At 33.2% G+C, this 24,590-nt stretch overlaps 1 protein-coding gene across 1 annotated transcript; it reads right to left on the bottom strand.

Annotated features, from left to right (window-relative positions):
- Positions 1 to 14,874: 14,874 nt before the first annotated feature.
- Positions 14,875 to 19,138, bottom strand: LOC127083825 (telomere repeat-binding protein 4). Its single transcript, XM_051024162.1, has 9 exons — positions 18,800 to 19,138; positions 17,726 to 17,866; positions 16,874 to 17,618; positions 16,570 to 16,791; positions 16,394 to 16,473; positions 16,071 to 16,303; positions 15,626 to 15,940; positions 15,477 to 15,540; positions 14,875 to 15,249 (listed from the first exon to the last, which is right to left on the bottom strand). The coding sequence occupies exons 2-9, from the start codon at positions 17,804 to 17,806 to the stop codon at positions 15,046 to 15,048; spliced, it is 1,944 nt and encodes a 647-aa protein (XP_050880119.1). The 5' UTR covers positions 17,807 to 17,866; positions 18,800 to 19,138; the 3' UTR covers positions 14,875 to 15,045.
- Positions 19,139 to 24,590: the final 5,452 nt, after the last annotated feature.

Raw genomic sequence — 24,590 nt, 5'->3', positions numbered from 1 at the left:
TACAAGGAGAGAAAAGTATTCTAAAAGTTATGAAGGAGTCGAAGGAAGTCTTAAGAGGCGTGAATAAACAAGGCTTGTATACCCTTGAGGCTAAATTTGTCAGTGGTTATGCAGATGTTGCATCCACGAAACCTTTGTCGAAGACAAAAATTTGGCACATGAGATTGGGCCATGTCAGTGAAAGGGGTCTGGTCAAATTGGGGTAACAAAATCTAATTGGTGGAGACAAAGTCGAAAAGCTAAAGTTTTGTGAACCCTGTGTACTTGGAAAGTCTTGTAGAGTGAAGTTCAATAAAGGCAAACAAAGAACACCTGGATCCCTTGGTTACATCCATGTCGATCTTTGGGGGCCTGGGAGGTGTCTATCAAATTCAGGAGCAAGGTATTTTCTATTAATAATTGATGATTATTCCAGAAAGTTATGGGTATTCATCCAGAACACTAAGGATGAAACTTTTGAGAACTTCAAAAGTTGGAAGACTCTGGCCGAAAATCAGACTGGCAAGAAGGTCAAGAGGTTGAGAACCGATAATGGCCTTGAATTTCACAATGAGGCGTTCGAAAAAATTTATGCAACCTCTGGTATTGCAAGGCACAAAACTACTGCAGGTACTCCCCAATAAAATGGTTTGGATGAAAGGTTTAATCGGACCATTTTAGAAAGAGTTAGATGCATGTTGACTAGTGTTGGGTTAAAGAAGGTGTTTTGGGCAGAGGATGTTTCGACAATAACATATTTGATAAACAGATGTCCTTTGATCGTGTTAGATATGAAGACACTTGAAGAAGTTTAGTCGGAACATCCACCAGATCTCGACAAACTTAGAGTATTTGGCTGCATAGCCTATGCTCACATTAGGCAAGACAAGGTCGAACCTAGAGCTCTAAGATGCATGTTCATGGCATACCATGAAGGAGTCGAATCTTATAGGCTATGGTGTCTAGAGCCAGGTCACAGAAGGTGTATCACCAATCGAGATGTAGTTTTTAATGAAGTTGAGATAGCTCTCAAGAAAACTGATGACATTAGTCGAAGTGCACAGATATCTAAAGAAGAGCTGGAACAGGAAGAAATTCATGTTGAGGCGGAGCATGTTGAAGATGCTGAAGATACTGAGGAAGATGGGGAAACTGTCGATGACTACCTGTTGGCAAGAGATAGGCCGAGAAGAATCATCAAGCCACCTCAAAAACTTGGGTATGCAAATCTCATAACTTATGCCTTAATCTCTGCAAGTGAGGTTCTAGATGAAGAACCTAAAGACTATAAGGAAGTTACGAGGAGTCGAAATAAGACCGAATGGTTGAAGGCCATAGATGATGAGATGATGTCTCTTCATGATAACCACACTTGGGAACTGATCAAGAAATCTGCTGGAGCCAGGTTAGTCAGCTGTAAGTGGATTTTCAAAGTTAAGGAATGAATCAAAGGAGTGACGTCGAAGAGATACAGGAAAGATTGGTCGTAGGGGGTTTCACTCAGAAAGAAGGTGTCGATTTCAATGATGTGTTATCTCCTGTTGTGAAGCACATGTCCATTCGAATGTTACTTGTCATAGTGGCACAGTTCGACCTAGAACTGGAACAAATGAATATGAAGACTACTTTCTTGTATGGAGATCTAGATGAAACAATCCTGATAAGGCAACCTGAAGGGTATGCGGAAAATGATAAGGAAGATTATATGTGCAAGTTGAATAGATATTTATATGGATTGAAACAATCTCCTCGACAATGGAATAAGAGATTCGACAAGTTCATGACACACATAGGTTTCATTAGAAGTCAGTTCGACCACTGGGTTTACTTCAGATTTTGACCTGGAAATTCATTTGTTATTTTGTTGCTTTATGTGGATGATATTCTCATAGCAAGCAACAATGTCGAGGATGTAATGAAGGTGAAGGTTGAACTCAATAAAGAGTTTGATATGAAGGATCTGGGAGCAGTATCTAGTATTCTTGGGATTGACATCCGAAGAGACAGAAAGTAGTCAAAATTATGTTTATCTCAAGAGACATACCTACGAAAGATTCTCGACAAGTTTGGTATGTCGAATTCAAATCCTATTGTGACTCCGACAAACCCTCAACTCAAGCTAAGTACAGATCAGTGTCCTAGTACTGAGGTCGAAAGAGCTTATATGAATAGTATCCCATATGCTAACATAATAGGTTCTTTGATGTATGATATGGTCTGAACTAGACCCGACATAACATATGCAGTAAGTCTTGTAAGCAGGTACATGGCGAATCCTGGAAAGGCTCACTGGCAAGCATTGAAGTGGATTCTAAGGTACATAAATGAGTCTCTGAACAGAGTCATGATTTATGGTGGAGCATGTGGTGAAAATAGTAAAGCAGAAATCAAAGGGTATGTGAACTCTGATTATGCAAGTTGCATGGATTCCAGAAAATCTATTTCTGGATATGTGTTCACTATGTTAGGCACAATAATCATATTGAAAGCAACACTTCAGAAGGTTGTTGCCTTATCAACCACTGAAGCGGAATATATCGACCTCACTGAAGTTGTGAAAGAAGCATTGTGGCTTGAAGGTTTTGCTAAGGAACTAAAACTTCAAGGTCGAGTTATCACTATTAAATGTGATAGTTAAAGTGCTATACACTTGTTGAAGAATCCATCCTATCATGAGCGAACCAAGCACATCGATGTGAGGCTGCATTTCATCAGAGGGGTAATCGAGCGTGGAGAAGTCCAAGTGCTGAAGGCTTCGATAAATCACAATGTTGTTGATATTATCACCACTGAAGCGGAATATATCGCCCTCACTGAAGTTGTGAAAGAAGCATTGTGGCTTGAAGGTTTTGCTAAGGAACTAAAACTTCAAGGTCGAGTTATCACTATTAAATGTGATAGTTAAAGTGTTATACACCTGTTGAAGAATCCATCCTATCATGAGCGAACCAAGCACATCGATGTGAGGCTGCATTTCGTCAGAGGGGTAATCGAGCGTGGAGAAGTCCAAGTGCTGAAGGCTTCGATAAATCACAATGTTGTTGATATTATCACCACTGAAGCGGAATATATCGCCCTCACTGAAGTTGTGAAAGAAGCATTGTGGCTTGAAGGTTTTGCTAAGGAACTAAAACTTCAAGGTAGAGTTATCACTATTAAATGTGATAGTTAAAGTGTTATACACCTGTTGAAGAATCCATCCTATCATGAGCGAACCAAGCACATCGATGTGAGGCTGCATTTCGTCAGAGGGGTAATCGAGCGTGGAGAAGTCCAAGTGCTGAAGGCTTCGATAAATCACAATGTTGTTGATATTATCACCACTGAAGCGGAATATATCGCCCTCACTGAAGTTGTGAAAGGAGCATTGTGGCTTGAAGGTTTTGCTAAGGAACTAAAACTTCAAGGTCGAGTTATCACTATTAAATGTGATAGTTAAAGTGTTATACACCTGTTGAAGAATCCATCCTATCATGAGCGAACCAAGCACATCGATGTGAGGCTGCATTTCGTCAGAGGGGTAATCGAGCGTGGAGAAGTCCAAGTGCTGAAGGCTTCGATAAATCACAATGTTGCTGATATTATCACCAAGACATTACCAAGTTGTAAGTTTTTCCACTATATGTCGTTGATAAAGCTGCTTGAAGAAAGCTAGTTTGTTCCCTTGATGTTATAGAGTTTGTTTCAAGATGGAGATTTGTGAGATATTGGATCGAACTCTAGTATGGTCGAAGGGTAGCTTCTTGGTTCGACAATTCGACATGACCTTAGCATGTCGTTGAAGTCTGTTCACATGTTGTAGTCGAAGTATGATAGGGTTGTTAGCATTTCGAATTGGGCTTGTTTGTTATGCTTAATTGTTTAAGTTAGTTTGTTCTCTGAGTTAACTTGTGTAATGAGTCTGTGTGTAAAAATCCGTTAGTTTAGTATGTTAATTTTCTATAAATAACATACTACTCTCTCATCATTATACAACGTAAATCCCAATTAGGGTGAGAGATGTTATTTTGTTATTCTGTAACACTTGTAATCTTGTTTCAAAGAGAAAGTAAAAAATAATAGTTTATAACCAATTTCATTGTGTTCTTATTGTTTTCTTCTCTTCTATCCTTGTGGATTTTTTACCAATCAAAAAACCAATTATATTTTGTAATTTCGACATTATTTTCACAACATATTGAATTACAAACTATATCTATTTATATATATATATATATATATATATATATATATATATATATATATATATATATATATATATATATATATATATATATATATATATATATATATATATATATATATATATATATTCAACCCTAATTAACTTTTAGACTTGGATCTATCCAAATATTTAACTTAAATTATATTCACAACAAAAATAAATAAAAATCCTATATTTTATGTTGAGCTAAAAATACCATATTTTATGTTGAGTCATTGAACAAATAAAACAAATAAAGCATAAAGCATAGGACTACAAATAATATATTTAATTGTTACATTAAAAAAATATTAACCAAAGAGATAAGATGATGATAACAGTTTCATTATGTTATTTTCTCTACGTATCAAACACTATCTTACTAAACCATTTGGATTATGCACTCATTAATTAGTCATTAGTTTAGCAATTACGGAAACAGACAGTAAAGAGTCCCGTCTCTATAAAACAGAAAACAAAGAGTAGTTAGACTGGAATATGACCTGCCCTTTATAGAGTACCATAAAACTCAGCCACAAAAATTTTATGGCCAATCAAATTTCAGATAATACTGTAAATAAATATTAAGTTTTGAATTATATCAATTTAAGGGGTTTTTGAGTAATGGCACTAAAATTATAATTGTTATATTTTTCTGAAAATATGAATATAATGGTCACAGTTTTATTTTATTTTATGCAGAGTCGGTAACATAAAATGGTCAAAACCAAAGGCCTTCAAATTTTGAACCAAAATAAATAGCTTGTGATGAATGATTTATTTTTTATATTTACCAAAATAATAAACAACATATTTCATTTTTATTTTAGAATTATTTTATCTTCATCTAGTAGCTCATATTTCATCTCGTTATAATTTTATTGTTCTAGTTTACTTAATATTTTTATGTACAACACGTTTTTTATTTTGTTACAAAAATTTAGATTAGTTGAATTCTAAAGATTCACCAATCAAGATAGACTTTAAAACCCAAAAGATTTGGATTATTATTTATTTAGAATGCCTTTTAAAATAGGAAATGTTGTTTCCAATTTTATGGATGGTCTCACATTATTATGAAAATTTCAAACTGTTTTTAGAGTTCAGAGATACAATTTCATTCTATTTTAGAAATTTCTCAAGTCAAATTGAAGAGATATATTTATTGTACAAAAAATTAATCTAAAGACACGTCTTTGTATGCGTAAAATGTGTGTTTAAAAAAAGATTATATTATTGTAGTTCTTTCTCCTCCTTTCCAGCATCTCAAACATTCAATCTTTTGCTACTCGTCAATTTGATTGGTAAGTTTTAAAAATTTTATTTACTTTTATGTTTTGATTTGTAGTTAGTTGTTTAAGTTATAGTAGTTGTTTTAGGTACATTATATAGTAGTGTAAGCGAAATTGATAGGCTATAAGCACATGCATTAAGGTTTTTTTGGACTATTAGGGCAAAAAAAGGGGTTTCTGTCATGGGAGCAATATCGCAGGTTTGTTCGGAGATGCATTTGCGAATTTGCTCTGCATTATTTTCGGAGATACATCTTGTTGTTTGGACTCTGGCAAAGAATTGGATGATTTTTTTGAATTTGTGAATTTCTTCGGACATATTGTTTATATATGTCTATGTTTCTAAGGCAGGTGTAATGGCTGAAAATAACACTAGTCAGATTAGGCTCAGGCGTGTGTCCCAAACTGTGTCGGTACGACGTGAGAGGGCCGCAGTGGGGACCACGAGGCCACGAGTTATTGATAATTCGTTTGATGATGCATCTACTTTGCAACCCCGAGGTTCCCACTCGTATGATTCTTGTAGTCGACTCTCTCAGGCCTCACGGGCAGCAGAACCTGCAGTTCCTGAAGTCCTTGTTGATCCTGAAGCCTCTGAAGCCCATGAGGAACTTGTTTCAGATCCCGATGCCACATTAGAGAGTTACATAGGAGTCCCATTTGATACCTTATTACTTCATCTTTATGCATTCCTTGCTATTATGCATCACTGGCATGGAGAGGTCTATTTATTTTCTTTTGAAGTACGTTGTCAACTAATTAAATCCATACTGATGGTTATTTTTTCTTTTTACAAGAGCGTGATTGTTTGAAATTGATTAACCATGGCTGAAAGATTTTGGAGCTGGAATAACCCACTACTACTTAGTCCGTTAATGTTATCTGTTTTTTGGGCTTGTTGGTTTATTGTCGAGAGTCAACCCATGTACATTGGGCTTATGCATAGGGCTATATGACATGGTTTTATAGGGTGTCACACCATATCATGAAACCAGATTCTCCTAGAATACCACCTAGGTCAGCTAACCAGGAGGTACTAGAGGTTCAGGATGAGTAGGCCGAGAGCGTGATAATGGTTTGTCGCCATGTTGTAGAGATGTGTAGAGGATCCATAGAGGCATGAGTCTTTGAGGATGATAATCCTTAGTTGGCCCTCGTGGAACGCATGGTTGTCGAGTTACGGAATATTGTGTAATACATACGGAGGAAGAGGTAGGGTTAGACATATCTAGTAGTTAGTTTATGTTTGGATGTATTTTTATTTTTGTATTTTCGAAAAAATATTATGTATGGTCTTGACTTTTTGGAATAATGTATGACTTTTTGTTTTCATTTAAATTTAATAATTTTATTTTACTTTTATTTTACTTTAATATAAGTTGGCCTCAAAAAATTATGATGTTGGGACAATGGTGCTGCTATGAAATGATTAAGGGGGATTTCTAAAGATGCATCTTAGAAATAATTCACCATTACCATTAACATGCTCCCAACACCTTTTAAAGGACTTCAGGGAAAATTTCATAGATACATCTTCGAATACATCCAATCAATATACAGAGATGCATGTCTAAACCATAACTTTTTTACTGGGGAAAAACTCAAAAGAAAAGGTTGGTGTGCTTTTGCATGCGTCCAGAGATGTTTTACGTGCTTTAAGCATCTGGTATCTTTTACGTGCTTTAAACATCTATTAATTTTTTATGTCTTTCAATTCAATTATTGTTTTATTGTGCATTTGTAATGTGTATGCTATTTCAATTCATTCGTGTGATTGAGATCTTTCTTTCCAGTTGTTGTATTTGTTTGGTTATGTAACTGTACCACTAATACCACTTTGCATTTCATATTGTATCAGTTGATCCTTGTTAGTTATTTCCTTTTTTAGCATATGAAAGTTATTGTTTTGTCACTTCCACGTGAGTAGCTTGAATCACAAGTTAGAACATTTGAATTTTGATATTTCTGGTAATTGATTCGAATCATGTGTAATATCATATTTGAATCATTCACCTGTTGAAAATTGGGATTTTACTATGGATCATTTGATTCATATTAAATTTTGAACATGATTCGAATCAGAATCCCATTTGATTCGAATCAAGTAAAAATAATGATTTAAATCACGTGCCTGAAAAAGAAACTCTTTTTGGTTCTATCCAGTTGATTCAAATCAAATTTCCTTCTTGATTCAAATCAAACCATAAAAACTCAATTTTCTATCACTCATTTAAATGCTTATTGATCAGTGCATTTTGATGCACGTTCTTCCATGTTTATACTTAAGCATTTCTTCGATTTGCTTTGATTATTTTTATGTTTTAATGTGTTTTCATAAGTTATGTTATTTTTGCACTTATTTAATTTTCGTGTTTAATTTTCAACATTAGCAGCTTTCGCGAGAAAAATCATATCTTGAGCTAGGAGTATCAGATTGAGACGTTCTACCAGTCGATGGAAAGATAAGAAAAAGATCTACAACTTTTGTTCAGAAGTCGAGAGCTGAATCAGACTGTAACAGGGCCAGAAAATTCGTTGAAGTTGCAGCACTAGTTTTATTTAAGTTTTGGGTCATTAGTTTTAGGCTTGGGGTTATGTTTTCGATCCAGTTGGGTTGTAAACCAAATTCCTTGTTTTCCATATACCTAACAGCCACATAACATTAGGGAACAATCACTATTCACGAAATACTTGAAAGCTTTGGCAAGAATTCTCATGAAGAACTAATCGATCCAAACAATTTGCTGTATTCGGGTTCCGATACCTTGAGATTTTAGTAATTCTTATTCAGGTTTTTTATTCCTTTCAATATTAATATATGTATTTTGTTTGCTTAATCCGATTTACATATGCTATATTGATTTAATCCGATTGATTGTGTGATCCTAACTATAGTCACGATTTCGTTTGCTTAATTCGTTATCGAGTCCGTTTAATTCATGTTTGCTTAATTCATGAAACTTAATCCCGCTTGCTTAATTCGGATAATAGGAACATACAACTTATACTATCAATTGCGCTTGTCAGTTGATATTATAATCGAATAGGAATAGTTAATCTGCGGTTGGAATTACGATAGTCGATGATAGGTAAAGACCGAATCAGTAAATTGTTGCTACAACTTATTTCAATAATCACTTATTTTAATCTATTTTTTTAATTGAATCTTAAAACAACTAAAACCCCATTAATCGTTACTATCATTGGTTAATTCATTCAAGAATCCTTGTGAGAACGATAATCCGAGTCAATTTGTCGCTAACTACGTTTTGTCAAAAATACTCGTTTTTGATCCGCGCGCGACAGCGGATCAAATTGGCGCCGTTACCGGGGATTCTTGTTTCTTTTAATCGTTTTTAGAGTCATAGGTTTAGTGTCTAAGCGTATAGGTCCTAGTTTCCTCGCAGTTTCATCCAACTTACGTATTGGTCTTTTTTGCGGTTTAGGGAAAAATCTGTTTTTAAATAAATTGTCTCAGATTATTCCGAATTTTTGTCAATTCATTAGCAAAAAATCAGTAATCAAAAGCCTCTATTTATGAAATAAATAGTGGATGCCGCCCTAAAAAACCGAAATTCCTTATTTTTCTATTTTTTATGATTTATTTTTGGTTTTGGTAGTTTTAAAAAAATCTGAAAAATTTCTCAAAATTCTTAATTGACGTCATTAGATTAATTTCGGTGTTAGTTTATTTTTCTAAATTTATTTTAATCGTTTTCCTTCATTGTGTTTGTTTTTGACTATGGCTGATCAAAGAACTTTAAGGCAGTTAGCTATCCCTGATGTGAATTATAATGACATGTGTATCGAATATCCTGAAGCTGACACTCCTTTTGAATTGAAATCTGGTTTAATACACTTGTTTCCAAGGTTTAGTGGTCTTGCAGGTGAGGATCCGCATGAGCATCTGAAGGAATTTGAGGTTGTGTGCTCTGCACCTTTTAGACCTTCACTAGAAGATATTGTCAAACAAATGGCTGCAAATAATCTCCAGTTTCAACAACAAGTAGATTCTACTTTAAAGACTTTGCAAACACAGATTGGGCAACTTGCCACTTTGGTGAATGTCATGCAGCAAGCTCAAGGATCAAACCAACAACCCTTGGAAGAACATTCTGTTTTTCAAATAGATTTGATTTATGAAATTGTTGATGATACTTGTAGTGATTTGTTTGTATCTGATTTTCCATCATTGTCTGATTTTGATGATGTTTATTCTTGTGATATTTGTACTGAAACTAAAATTTGCTCTGTTTGTGCTGAAATTGAGGCTGCCTTGCAAGTTGATATTCTTACTGCAGATGAGGTTGCAAATAAAGTATTCCCCCGACAACGGCGCCAATTTGATCCGCTGTCGCGCACGAATCAAAAACGAGTATTTTTGACAAAACGTAGTTAGCGACAAATTGACTCGGATTATCGTTCTCACAAGGATTCTTGAATGAATTAACCAATGATAGTAACGATTAATGGGGTTTTGGTTGGTTTAGGATTCAATTAAAAAAATATATTAAAATAAGTGATTATTGAAATAAGCTTTAACAACAATTTACTGATTCGGTCTTTGCCTATCATCGACTATCGTAATTCCAACCGCATATTAACTATTCCTATTCGATTATAATATCAACTGACAAACGCAATTGATAGTATAAGTTGTATGTTCCTATTATCCGAATTAAGCAAACGGGATTAAGTTTCATGAATTAAGCAAACATGAATTAAACGGACTCGATAACGAATTAAGCAAACGAAATCGTGACTATAGTTAGGATCACACAATCAATCGGATTAAATCAATATAGCATATGTAAATCGGATTAAGCAAACAAAATACATATATTAATATTGAAAGGAATAAAAAACCTGAATAAGAATTACTAAAATCTCAAGGTATCGGAACCCGAATACAGCAAATTGTTTGGATCGATTAGTTCTTCATGAGAATTCTTGCCAAAGCTTTCAAGTATTTCGTGAATAGTGATTGTTCCCTAATGTTATGCGTGTGTGGAGATAACGGTCACTAACATTAGGGAACAATCACTATTCACGAAATACTTGAAAGCTTTGGCAAGAATTCTCATGAAGAACTAATCGATCCAAACAATTTGCTGTATTCGGGTTCCGATACCTTGAGATTTTAGTAATTCTTATTCAGGTTTTTTATTCCTTTCAATATTAATATATGTATTTTGTTTGCTTAATCCGATTTACATATGCTATATTGATTTAATCCGATTGATTGTGTGATCCTAACTATAGTCACGATTTCGTTTGCTTAATTCGTTATCGAGTCCGTTTAATTCATGTTTGCTTAATTCATGAAACTTAATCCCGCTTGCTTAATTCGGATAATAGGAACATACAACTTATACTATCAATTGCGCTTGTCAGTTGATATTATAATCGAATAGGAATAGTTAATCTGCGGTTGGAATTACGATAGTCGATGATAGGCAAAGACCGAATCAGTAAATTGTTGCTACAACTTATTTCAATAATCACTTATTTTAATCTATTTTTTTAATTGAATCTTAAACCAACTAAAACCCCATTAATCGTTACTATCATTGGTTAATTCATTCAAGAATCCTTGTGAGAACGATAATCCGAGTCAATTTGTCGCTAACTACGTTTTGTCAAAAATACTCGTTTTTGATCCGCGCGCGACAGCGGATCACTTATTTCTTTTGATTACAATAAAAAGTGTGGAAATCTATGATTTTTTATAGAGACAAAAAATAGTGATATTTGTCATCTTATATTTAATGTGTTTATCTTTACACCATTATTATCTCTTCTTCACCAAACATCAATCTTTGATATTGAATCCATGTCAATTTTTTATTAGTTTTTGTTGAATCTTGATTGTGTAATTTGAGTTGTTGTTTTGTGTGTTTTTGAGAACGAGTTGTCCAGATCTTATTGAGGATTTGATCAAGCTCTTGATGAATTTCAAGAACCAAGATCCACTTATCTAGAAACTTGTTTAAATCTTATGTGTGTGTTCATCTTTCATCAAAGCTGAGTTACTTGACTAATCGCTTGTAATGTCAGTTGTTGTTGAGATTATCTAGCACTGTTCACCATCTTCATTCTTCGTCTCTTTCCTTGTTTAAGGATTATCCTCTAAAGGTTAAGTAAAAAGGAGACTAGTGGTACATTAGGGTATCTAATGGGTTTGTGTGTAGTTGGTTTTTTATTTGTAATAGGTGCAAATATCATTTCTTGAGTGCAGTTTGGGATTGAGAAGTTATCTAATAGGATAATAATTTCCACTATACTTCAAGGAAGTCTTTGGTAGAATCAAGTATCAACGGTTTGTAAGGTGGAGTTGAAAGTTGTCCTTCTTTGGCGGCGTTGGAGAAAGATTGCTAGCAGACAAAGTTGGGATTTGTCCAATATACACTTAGTTAAGGAAAATCGCTCAAACAAGAAATCGATGGGATCAGGTGGATTGCCACATACAAATACTTTGAGTAGGTTATTATGGATAAATAGGTTATTGGATCAAGATCTTGTGTTGTATTGTGCTAGCAGTTTAGTGTCTACTTCATCAAATGGAATTATTGTGTGATAGTCCCTTGTAATCATATTTTTATCATAGTGGAAGATCGTGAGTATGTTCCGACGACATCATCCATTGAGGAGTGCATGTAGACAAAGCGAGGATGAATGTCGAATCATTATATATCTCTATGTATCTTTCTCTTTCTCTATCCTTTTACTTTTCAAGCATTCACTCATCTCATATTTGCTATTGTATGTTTGCATTTTCATAGAATGTATACCATATAGACTAGATCTTGTTTATAGTGTTTCAATGTATAAACTTAGGTTTGTGGTGTATCAATTCTAAGGAATCATCATGAAGTTAATTATGCATTGTTAAGATCATTTAAGTAATGTGTTTTTAAATCACTTCATTTGCAAGTGGCTTTGTATGTCATATAAATGACTTGTGCTAGAAATCGTTCTTTATATAAGTTCTCTTATGTATCATTCCATGCAACTTGATTCATTGAGATGCTTCCAAGTTCTCTTCTTTGTGTTTTGCTTCCGCTCTTTCTAAAATCTCCGATTTTGTTTTATGAGACCTTAAAGTTTTTAAATTATCTAAAAGGATTTAGGGTCTATTCAACCCCCCCCCCCTCTAGACATTATTGTTTCCATATTCTCACCCAACAATTGGTATCAGAGCTCGAGTTTTGATCAAAGTCTAACGACTCAAAAAGTTGAGGATATGGTTCCTACGATCCCAGACGAGTTTTAGTAAACGTTATGGAAGCTTATGCAATTCAATGAATCCCCATGAAATTATATTGAATTACTTATGATATAACATTCTCTTACAATGAATTATATAGATTATTTCAAAGTAAAACCTTATTAGATTTGTCTTCAAGACATTAATTATATTTAAGATGTTCTTTAAGTGTTGATTCATCAAGGATTGAACTAACAAATTTTCTAAGATATGTGCAGCTTGTTTGTGACATTGTTTCTTAAATGTAATCCAAGATTGATCCTAATTCTTGTATCATGCATTCATTATAATATGCTTAAATGTATTATGAGAAAAAGAATTAGAAAGCATCTTCTTGTGACCTAATCTTTCAAGGTCGTTGAGCAAAAGAAGATGAAGGCAGTTTTTGTGACTATTCAAGCTTATGACTTATATCTTATGGCTTATAAGCTCATATGACAATTTAAATCGATTTAGTAACGATCTTTTCATCACGAACTTATAACTTATTTTACAAATTTATAGCTTATTTTTCAGCGTTTTATCTTATTGCTTATAACTTATATTTTTTCTTCCACTTCTACCCTTTATTATTTTAATAAAAATTCACTTTATCCTTAATAATTCGTTTTAATTTAAAATAAAATAATTATATATTAAATATCCTTTATATCATTTTACATTTATAACATAGTTTTATCAACCACTTCAATTAATTTATCAGCTATTAATCATCAATCATTAATTATAAATTATTAGCTATCAACCATAAACTATAATCTATCCGCTAACTTATTAGTCAATCATTATTTTTATAAGACACTAAAAAATAAATAATATTTATTAATATTAACAAAGCTCTTTTATTTCTTAACCACAAATAAAATATGAACTTGTATATTAGATTGTATGGTATAGTCATATATTCTTGATTTATTTAGTTTATTTTATAGATGCTAAAAAAGATAATTTTTTATTTATTTTTTATATACAAAAGGGATCAAATTGTATGACATATTTTTTATCCAAAAAAACAAGTGTAGCATATTCTAAAAATAATATCCAATCGTGTAGCATATTCAAATATTCTGATGCATTTTCACTTGCATAAAAAAATCTCTCAATAAAGTTTAATTTAGACCTTAAAATATTATTTCATTTTGAATTAAATAAAAATATGCACACTATAATATTCAATTAAAACATTAGGTTTTTCACATTAATGACTAAGTTGTTTTTTAAATAATAATAATAATAATGTGATAAGAATCAATAAGATTTATATTAAATTAAAATATATAACACCAATCAATAATACTATTTTTCATTTACACCGATCAATAATACTATTTTTCATTTTATTGTCTCCTTGACAAATTAAGATTAAAGGGTGAACATTCTAGTACCTATCGATATTCTTGTCCAACAAAAGAATCATATTTAATATTATTTAATATTATATCACTTTTTATATATTTTTTATTTAAAAATAAATTAATATTTTAAATCAGTTTTCATTAAAGATATCCGTCCTCAACTAATACCTAAAAATTTGTTAATTTAAAAATAAAAATAAAAATAAATTTGTATGGTGCATGCACGTGGATATGGAATTTTTTTGCAAAGGTCCGGATAAGGATGATATGTAAGAGATGGAATATTCTAAGTTTCGGCTATTTATGTCCTCAAACCCACTTTGTCTTCCTCTACTTTTCATTTTACTACCTAAAACATCAACAGATTGTACTCATCACAAACTACTCATAATAATGGTGGGTCATATCCATGACCTCATCTTCTCATATATGGATAACATGTCATTTTTCAAATTTTCCTAATCATTCATTCACACCAAATACATAGTAATCCAATTATCACCCATTTTCTAACCATCAATCATTATCCAAATCAAAAGCCTACCATAATACATAATCAATATTCTCATGTCTAAATTCAAATTCAAATTTATGACTTATATAACATGTAACAAACAAACATGAGATGTTGTCAAAAAAACAATTTCTATAAATAGAATGAAAGAAGTTACTTATACAACAAGGAGATCATTTTCCTTTCCTTTTTTTATGTCAATATTTCATTTGACAAATGTTACATACAAATGGAAGAAAAAAAAAATCAAAGAACAGCATAAGTTCCTGTTAGAGTAATCTTTATTGCATCAAATCATTTACAAAATACCAACACAAAAGCAATTGACGGTTGGCAAAGAATTTGGTGTGAGAATATTACAAGAAATTAAATCAAAATGTACAAGTTTTGTCTTTCCTTTTCTTTTTCCTGTTCAACAATACACAAGTCTTTTTCTACACCTGAATCGACACCCTTTCGGCTGAAGCTTCTGTAATCTTCAATGTTCCACTTTGATGTTTCCCATGTTGCTTGATTTGGTGCTGGGACCAATAAGCATGTGCTCCTAAAACCCTGTCCAACAGCTCCTGAGGTACTGGCTCTCCTCTCCTTTGTTGAGGGGAGATTTTTGCAGTGTGCACTAGTGTTTTCCATTTATCCTGCACATACAAATAAGGCCATGTTTGGTTAAACTGCTTAATTAATCACTTATAGCATAAGTAACTATCATATAAGTGATTGTTTAAGAGCTTATGCAAATGTCATAGATTGTTCATATTAAACTCTACCAAATAATCTCACCAGTATTTAAGTCAGTAAATAAGCTCAAATAAGTCTCGGTTTAAAGGACACTTTGTGTACAAAGAGATCGAAAGAAACAATTTACCTTTAGGTCAACATAAGTTCTATGATCTGCATTATCAAAAGCTCGCAACTTAACATCGCGCCACCTGCATGGCGGAAATATTACCAGCAAGTCAGTTTTATCATCCATCAAAATGTAAAGCCGACATTTATTGATAAATAAAATCATACCTTCCAGTCCCGAGTTCTTCAACTGCATGAACAAGTGCTTCAACCTCGGTCACAGAGAACGGTCTCCTGGTTCGACGATGAACAAACTCAGAACGCTTGATTTTCTGACTCAGCGGTACCACAGCTAATGCTTCGTTACTAGCCGGAAGAGCAACTATCGCTTTGGAATCTGGTGTTATCTTGTCAACTATGGTGTCAGTGGGAGAATAAGCAGAATCATGGTTATTTTCCACTAGGTTTCCTGGAATTATCGGCAAATTGGAGTCATCTATAGTATCGGTTATCCCTGAATCTAACGCAAGAGTTTCTGGAGACCTAAAAAAATTAAATGATGATATTAGCTATAGCTGAATCATAAACGGATTTCGTTAAAAAGCATTGTGATTTTCCCTTCATGAATTAACTACGGAAATGAAAAGAAACTACGTTATCAAATTTAGCTCACCTGGTAGGTTCGGATGTATCGCATTGAGAAGAAGGATCACCGATACAAGAAACTGGAGACGCTAGTATTGAACTAGGCTCCAACATGAAACTAAGGGTATCGAGATTCTCATTGCAAGATAAACCTGTCTGCTCAAGTGTTCTATTGTCATCTCCGATTGCTTCACCCTGAAGAAGAACACCGACATGCATACCACCTTCGATTATAGCCATTACCGCCTCCATGACTGTCCTCTACAAAAAAATTGCAACAGTACACAATTTATAGATGAATCTTTAACAAATGACAACAATAAGATCTATGTTGGGAAGCTCTATTTATACCTTTAGTGAACCGACGGTTGCAGTTTCGGGAACCTCGATGTAAAGCTCCGGTATTCTAAATGACTTGATGCTAAACTTCACTGTTCATGAGGAATATAAATCGCAAAAGTAACTATTTAGTGTACCGAACAATCAAATCAAGATTATTAATGAAGGAATATCGGAGAATTAGTTACCACGAGATTCCTCGGTCACTTGTATTTTTGCAGAAGAGCTAGGCTTGTGTCCATCATTTCCTTTCTCGGGCGAATTAGACACACTTTCACTGCTGAATCCTCCATCAGAAGTTACACCAGAAACCCGGTCAAAGAATTTCCTCCGCTTAATAATAGTGTTGTGGCGAGATTTGTCGGATCCATGAGAAGTCTTCCTCTTACGATAAAGAGGTACTTCTAGATCTGCAAATTCAACAGTACTTTTTCAGTTAAAAACACAATCAAGAAAGTAACAGATTCTGTATGCATTTGGAACCACGCTTACCAGATCTAGAAAGTTCACAGTCCTTCAATTTTGGAGCAACGTTCCAGTATTTAGAAGACAGCAGATTCTTGATTCTGCGGTGTGCCATGCGTCGTGGGGACCTAAAAGTCTTCGACTTGGCGCAAACCTTTGTACACCTTATAAAGTTTTCGTCATCATCTCTAAAATCTAACTTAATGTCATTCCCATCCTTGGTAAAGGAATTAGTGGGAAATGGCTTCCTATGAAATGGATATTTTACATTAACTTTCGAGTCGACCAGAGAAGGAGACATATACAATTCCAACCGGTCTTTCAAACCATATTTATCGGATCTGAATCCTTTCTTTATTTTCCTGTTATAAGACTCCCTGAAATTTTCAGGTGCTTCTACTACTAATCTATTAGTATAACTCACATATTTATCATCCGATTCAACAGTTTCGGTCTTCACATTAGCTTTTTCACCTTTTTCCGATGAAAAATCGGACTTGGCGTGCAGAATAGGTTTCTGATCACGGTTTTCTGAGGCTACCTCTCTTGTGAAAATACTCTCTATACAGCTTCCCGGGTGAATACCCTCCGTTATCAATGGTTTAACTTCATCTTGTCGATTTTCCACAATAACGCCTTGGCTATTTCCTTCTGAAGCATTGCTAGACGCCGAACTTTCACCCTCCTCCAATAGCTTCCCAGCTATAGATGCCAATATTTCAAACGCGCAAACCTGACCATCGTCAACCGTTTTTTTCAATGGGCCCCTCCGCTGAACAATTACCAAACTTAAAGGGATTAAAATAGAATTCAAAACACGAAAATGAAATGCATAACAAAATCGCATCGCGAAGAATGCATATATGATTAAGTGCTTACTCTTGCAGATCTAGGAGCTCGAGGAATAACGGGAACTTGAAAGCCAGTGAATCCATTATTTGCCCTCTTCTTAAACACCATAATTTAAACATAAATCTCTCATCAAATAACCAGAAGCATCAACTCAACAGATCCTCGTCACTGTCATAACATCGAACGAGATTAATATCACTAACACTATCACATTTTTTCAACTATTTCAAACAAACAATTATTACATAGTCAAAATTGTACAAAGGCAAAAAGGAATATTCATATCATTAATTTGGAAACTAACATTGAAGTACATGAGAATTAAATATGATAGAAAATCACAAAAACAAAGAACCAAGACATCATCAAAGAAACAAATCTGTCATAAGATCCATCCAAATGTAACAGTTGAACATAATTTCAACTCCAATTCAATACACAAAGAACAATTAAGATCTGATTTAAAACAACTCCAAAAAACTACCAATTTAACACATAGATTCAACTCATTTAACAAGACACAACAGCAACAGAAATTGACTACTATTGGCTGCAAAGGTTGAATCCGGATCACGGAAGTAACAGAAACATGAAATCGACCAAAGATCAAAGCTATTATGGATTGAGAAGAATTCCATGGAGTTTCAGAAACAATTCCAATTCCATGGAAGTAAAAGAATCAAAATCCATGATCCTAGTATATTTTAAAAAAAAACACTTTTTAGGCCAAATCAAAGTAGTCCAAAAACCCCACACCAAAAAAATCAAAAATTTAACATTGAAACCAACGAAAAACCAGTTGTATACGACAAAAACACCTTAACTTCCACGATCGGATCTCAATTCCCACCTCTGAGTTCAACCCCATTACTTTTTCAATAGTAAAAACAGAATCTTCAGATGTTAGAGCAAAATTCATTTACACGCAACCACAATTTCTCTTTTCATCTAAATCTTCATAATTCAATAAGAATTACACAGATTCACCAAACAATCTTCGCCATGATGAGATCGTAACAACCACATAACAAAACCAAAAACACCAAAAACCAAAATTCAAACTCGTAAGATCAAGAAACAAAACAACACAAACAAACTCACCTCTTGGAAAAACAACATTCGAAAAACGATCCGATGAATCAAGTTGTGATCACGTAAGGAAAAATCCGAGGTAACCCATTCTGTCTCTGACAAATGAAGAAAAAAAAGTACAAACTAGGAAAATTGTCGGAGAATGCTTGAGATCTAAACGGAATTCCGAAGTGAAACACAAAAACCTCACAAGTTTTTTTCTCTGTTCTTCAATAATAATAATGTGAAATTTTATTTTTTTAATATTTTTAAAAAAGAAATAATTGTTATGTGATTGTGAGATGAAAGAAAACAATAGAATAGATAGAATAGTAGATAGAAGAGTTTAGGACACAAAAACCCACCAATACCCACGCAACAGTACCCTTAAACCCTTTATAGCTACGTTGTTTTCACCACATAACCGGATTAGCCAGTAAAAGTGTTACTTTACCGGTTATAGTAGGTCATTTTTTCTACCTAAACCCTCTATAGACCCAGTTTTTTTCTTAACCCCTAACCCAACCCAAACCAAACCCTATGACACGTGGAACCTTGAAAAACGTTTGTGTGGAGAGATAAAGAGATGAGACAGAGATAGAGGAAACATTGAGATTTGGCTTTTCCTATCAGGGGTTTGTGTGTGTCCAATTTGTGATTTCCCATGTTTATCTCTTTTTAATTAATACTTTTCTTTTTTTTGAGTTTCTTTATTTTTTTTCAAGTACTAACTTTTGCTCTTTACATAATAATAATAATAAACCTTCCATAAATGCATTTTTCAAATCAAATTTATTTATGTTTGACTTATATTTGTGCACAATACAGATTTTAATTCACTCAATTTCAGAAACATTTAAAAAGTTAACACAATAAATGAGTTCATTAATTTCAATGTTTTTTACTCTTTTCTCGTATACTACTAAATTTTGTATCTTAAATTGATTTATAAATTTATTAGCTTTTTCAATAACTAATTTTATTAATTAATATTAATTTTGTATCATAAACTATATATATATATATATATATATATATATATATATATATATATATATATATATATATATATATATATATATATATAATGCTTTTTAGTAGAATAACATGTTGAGTCTAAAGTTATATGCTTATTTTATTTATTAATTATAATTTTTTATTATATTTAACTTCTTTTATACAAATATCAATACGTCGAATAAGTTTGTATTTATTTATTTATTTTTAATATTTTTTTTATTTTTTATTTTTCTTTTTTATTGAGCAAATATTTTAAATATTTAAGATTTTATATAACATATACTTGTCTCATCTCTCGTTTGCATTTTTTGTTTTGTTTTAAAATAATTGATATTTTATGATATCAATATATTAGCATTTGTCTTTTTTTAATTATTATACCACTTATTTGTTAATTTATACTTTTTCCAACTATTTTATTAATTATAATTAATAAAAATATTTTAATAAATAATATTATTTTTATCATTAAAATTAATATATCTAATTATTTTTTTAAATTTTGCGCATTGCTCAATTTTTATGAGACGAATGAAGTAGTTCCTATGTAAAAAAAACATCAAATCATCTGCATATATAACATAAGAAGAAATAAAGCTTTCGTTTGGACCTCTTATTAAACTAAACTCTTCAACCAAAAAATCTAGAGGATTTCTTAATGCACCCCGTAAATTTTTTAGCCACCACACAAAATACATAAATGCCCTTAGATTTTTGAGATGTATCTCCGGGCGCACCAAAAGCTCAGTTAACGTTAAAATATTTCGAAGATGCATCTCCGAAATATTTGAGAGGTTAAATCGCGTCAGACCCTTCTCCTTCCTCATTTCTCATTTTACTCAAACTCAACTTCAAACTCTCTCAACTTTTTTCTCTACACCAAGTCAAAACTCAATCAACAAGGCTCAAGGGAACTTCAATCAACATCTGTAACATCAGATTCAACATCAAAAACATCAATCTCTTGTAAGTTTTTTGAGTTTTTGATAAGTTTTGGAGATTTTGTGTAAATGGGTGGAAATCGATGATTAAGGTTATAAATAAGTATAAATAGCATTTAAGATAGTTTAAACATGGTGCATTAGACATTTGTTGACCGAAAAGGATGATCAAATCATGTTTTTTGGGATTGCATGAGGTACATTCTGAATGTGAGAAAAATATACACAAGAAGGGGGGTTAAATTGTGTATGGGGGAATTTACTTTCTTTTTCTTAAAACTGTTCAGAACTTGAGATGTCAAGCTCAAATTCTGATCCAAGTAAGAGTCAGAATCAAATTAGAGTGTGACTTCAGAGTTTGTTACACAACGGAATGTAAATGCAAAAGTAAATAAAGAGACTCACAATATATCATGGTTCCTCTCAAACTGAGAGTAGTTCAGCTCCCTTGCAACACAAGAGATTTTCACTATAATCAATCGATTACATTTTGCTCAATCAAATTAAAAAGAGACTTTTGCTCAAACCCTCAAGCAAGAGACTTCATTGTTTGAACACCATGTTCAGGACTTCCTGCTAAATCCCCTAGAAAGAGACTTCTTGCTCTACCCTCAAGCATGAGACTTCAATGCTCAATCTATCCAGAAAGAGAATTCCTGCTCCACCCTCAAGCATGAGACTTCAATGCTTCATCTATCCAGAAAGAGACTTCCTACTCTGCCCTTAGGCATGAGACTTCAATGTTAGAATAAGATTTTGTTTTGCATTTATACCTTGAGTTTTGGTGATAAAGATGTTATATTTGTGTGAGAACTATTTTGGTACCCTAATGGTTTATTATTGTGTAGCTTTAACAGCCAGTTTCAATTCTGAGTATATGACATGCAACGTCATCAGTCTTTGAACATTAGGTTCCAATTCCGCTTTTGCACCAGTCATGAGAAGTTCTGAAAGGTGTTCAAAGTTACTGCTGTAATGACTTTCTTCTTCTATACTAATTCACTCCTGAGAAGCTTCTGAGGAGACGATATGTTGTTGCTGCAACATTCTCTCAGTTTGTGCTTCTAGATGTGACTCTGATCATAAAGCTTCTGAAGAATGGCAAGTTTCTGAAATTGTGTTACTTAGTTAAGGATTCTGAAGATCTCAAGCCAGACATTGAGGTTATCAAGTTTCTGACTGTAGACTTTGAAGATTCTGAAGATATAGAAGATCTCAAGCCAGACTGCTGACATTGTCAAGGTTCTGACCGAAGATTCTGAAGTTTTTGAATCCAGTTTTATGTTTTTTCATTTCATGCTTCATCAACTTTCATCAGAAGCCAATGAACTTTAAGATAAGATCAAATGGGTATGTGATCAAATAGTACATAGTACAAATCAAGTATTCTTTCCACTACCTAATTTCGTGGGCAAGAACGATACTATACATCACATTTGTCACTGAATTTGTGGGTGAAGAACAGTATGCAATATCACTCTTTCACCATCCAATAGTGAACAAATGCTCTATTTAGTTTCCCCATTTTTTTCCCAACGGTCTTCTCCTTGTGTTATATAAGTGAGTCTCTGAGACTTGAAGAAAACAGACATATAGAAGAATACTAAAGCGCTGCAAAACTTGACAAAGTTTATTTGAAAAGCTATCATTTTTCTATGCAGTTTTTCTTTAACTATTTGTTTACATTTGTGTAAAATCTTCTTGTGTAGAAGAAACTTGTAACATAAAATATTATTCAAACTGTTTGTTTTATTCCTTAAGGAGACTAGGGTATAGTCGAATTCTTAAGAAGACAAAGAAAGTTATTCTTTGTGAGTCCTTAAGGAGACTATGTTATAGTTGAATCCTTGAGAAGACAAAAAAGGTTATTCTTTCTGATTATTGTAATCAGTTAATTATAATGGATTAAGTCCTTGTGTATAAGGAAAAATCACCTTGGCGGGTGGACTGGAGTAGCTTTGAGTTTCAAGCGAACCAGGATAAAAATACTTGTGTTTTTATCTCTTTGTTATTAACATGTTAGTGGTGTTCTTGAGTTGAGTAAAAGCTTTTGTTTGGTAAAACCCAATTCAAACCCCCATTTCTTGTGTTTTTCACACCTTCAATTGGCATCAGAGCTCCGATTCTAATTTTGATAAAAGATTTATCAACACTTCACTATGTTCAGTACCAATCCAGTTTTGTGTGAGAAACAACGTTCACTGCTAACGCTGCTAACGTTGTTAACAACAATGAGAGAGATCATTGCAATGCAAAACCACCAATCTTTGATGGTGAGAAATTTGATTATTGGAAAGATATAATAGAAAGTTTATTTCTTGGTTACGATGTTGATCTCTGGGATCTTGTAGCCGATGGCTATGTTCACCCAGTTAATGTTGAAGGAAATAATATAGCAAGAAATGCTATGTTTGATCAACAAAAGAAAGATTTCAAAAATCATCATAAGGCCATAACTATATTGCTAAATGCTATCTCTTATACTGAGTATGAGAAGATAATTAATATAGATTCTGCCAAATCCATATTTGACTCTCTGAGGATGACTCGTGAGGAAAATTCTCAAGTAAAGGAGACAAAGGCTTTGGCCTTAATCCAGAAGTATGAAGTATTCAGAATGGAGGATGGTGAAACTGTTGAGACTATGTTCTCAAGATTTCAAATGCTTGTTCCAGGACTGAAAGTTCTGGATAAATGATACTCTATAACTAATCATGTCAAGAAGATAATTATATGTCTCCCTAAAAAATGGAGACCTATGGTAACTGCTTTGAAGTTGGAAAAGGATCTTAACTGTGGTAGTCTTTAAGAACTTGTTAGTTATTTGAGAAGCCACAAGATTGAACTCAAGGAAGATGAACCTCAGAAACGAGGTAAATATGTTGCGCTAAAGTCCAAGCCTGAGAAGACAAGAGCATATCAAGCTAAGGAAGAATAAGAAGGTTCTGATGAAGACTAAGATGATGATGATGAGTTGTCTTTGATTTCTAATAGGGTCAACAGACTCTGGAAACACATGCATAATGGGCAAGGGAAGTTCAGAGGAGCTAGAAGGACTGATGGTCGTTCCAATTCTTCGTCTGGACAAAAGAAGAAAGGTTCTGGGAAATAAGTTATCTACTTTGAGTGCAAGGAGATAGGCCACTACAAAAATGAATGTCCTCAGCTGAAAAAGCACAAAAGGGCTAAGAAGATTTTTTATAAAGGCGAGAAGGGGATGATGGCTACATGGGATGACTCAGAATCCGAAGAAGAAGATTATGACGAAGAACAAATCAACGTTGCGTTGATGAAAACTACAGTTGATCCAGAAGGTTATGAAGAGTCAGAATCAGACTCTGATTCTAAAGAGGTATTTTCTGAACTATCTTGTTCTGACTTAGAATTATGTCTGTCTAAAATACTGGAAAAGTACCAAAGTCTTCAGAGTAAGTATAAGGACCTTAAACAAGTCCAACTAGTTGCTTTTGAAACTCGTAGTGAGCTTGAGAAATATATTTACTCTCTAAATGAAAAAGTATTTTCTTTAGAAAGTAACAACTCAACTTTGAAAAGAAAAAATTTAAAACTAGAGGAGGAAATAGTCTCAAAAGCTTCTGGTACTGATTACGTCATTAGATATGACAGAGCATTCCAGTACTTTATGGATAAAAGCATAGATAGAAGCAAAATTACTTCTTTGATCTATGGAGTTAGCATAAATGGCAAGAAAGGTTTAGTTTGTACATAAACTATAAAACCTGACAAAAGTCAGAAGGTTAAACCAAAACCTCTTTATGAGTATTTCATGTCTGTTGGCACTGAGCTTGATGTTTCTGCATAGACACAGAAAAATACAAAGGGAAAGAACTCAGTTTTGA

The sequence above is a fragment of the Lathyrus oleraceus genome, chromosome 5 (genome assembly GCF_024323335.1).
Source record: "Lathyrus oleraceus cultivar Zhongwan6 chromosome 5, CAAS_Psat_ZW6_1.0, whole genome shotgun sequence".
Lineage (NCBI taxonomy): Eukaryota > Viridiplantae > Streptophyta > Magnoliopsida > Fabales > Fabaceae > Lathyrus > Lathyrus oleraceus.
Note: the sequence above shows the minus strand (reverse complement) of the source record. Positions and strands in the feature narration are given on the sequence as shown.

Coding starts and splice junctions, on each gene's coding strand:
- LOC127083825 (XM_051024162.1), bottom strand. CDS start 17,806: ATGGTGTTTAAGAAGAGGGCAAATAATGGATTCACTGGCTTTCAAGTT. Junction 16,792..16,873: donor CTGTGAACTTTCTAGATCTG/GTAAGCGTGGTT, acceptor TTGAATTTGCAG/ATCTAGAAGTACCTCTTTAT. Junction 15,941..16,070: donor GATACATCCGAACCTACCAG/GTGAGCTAAATT, acceptor TAATTTTTTTAG/GTCTCCAGAAACTCTTGCGT.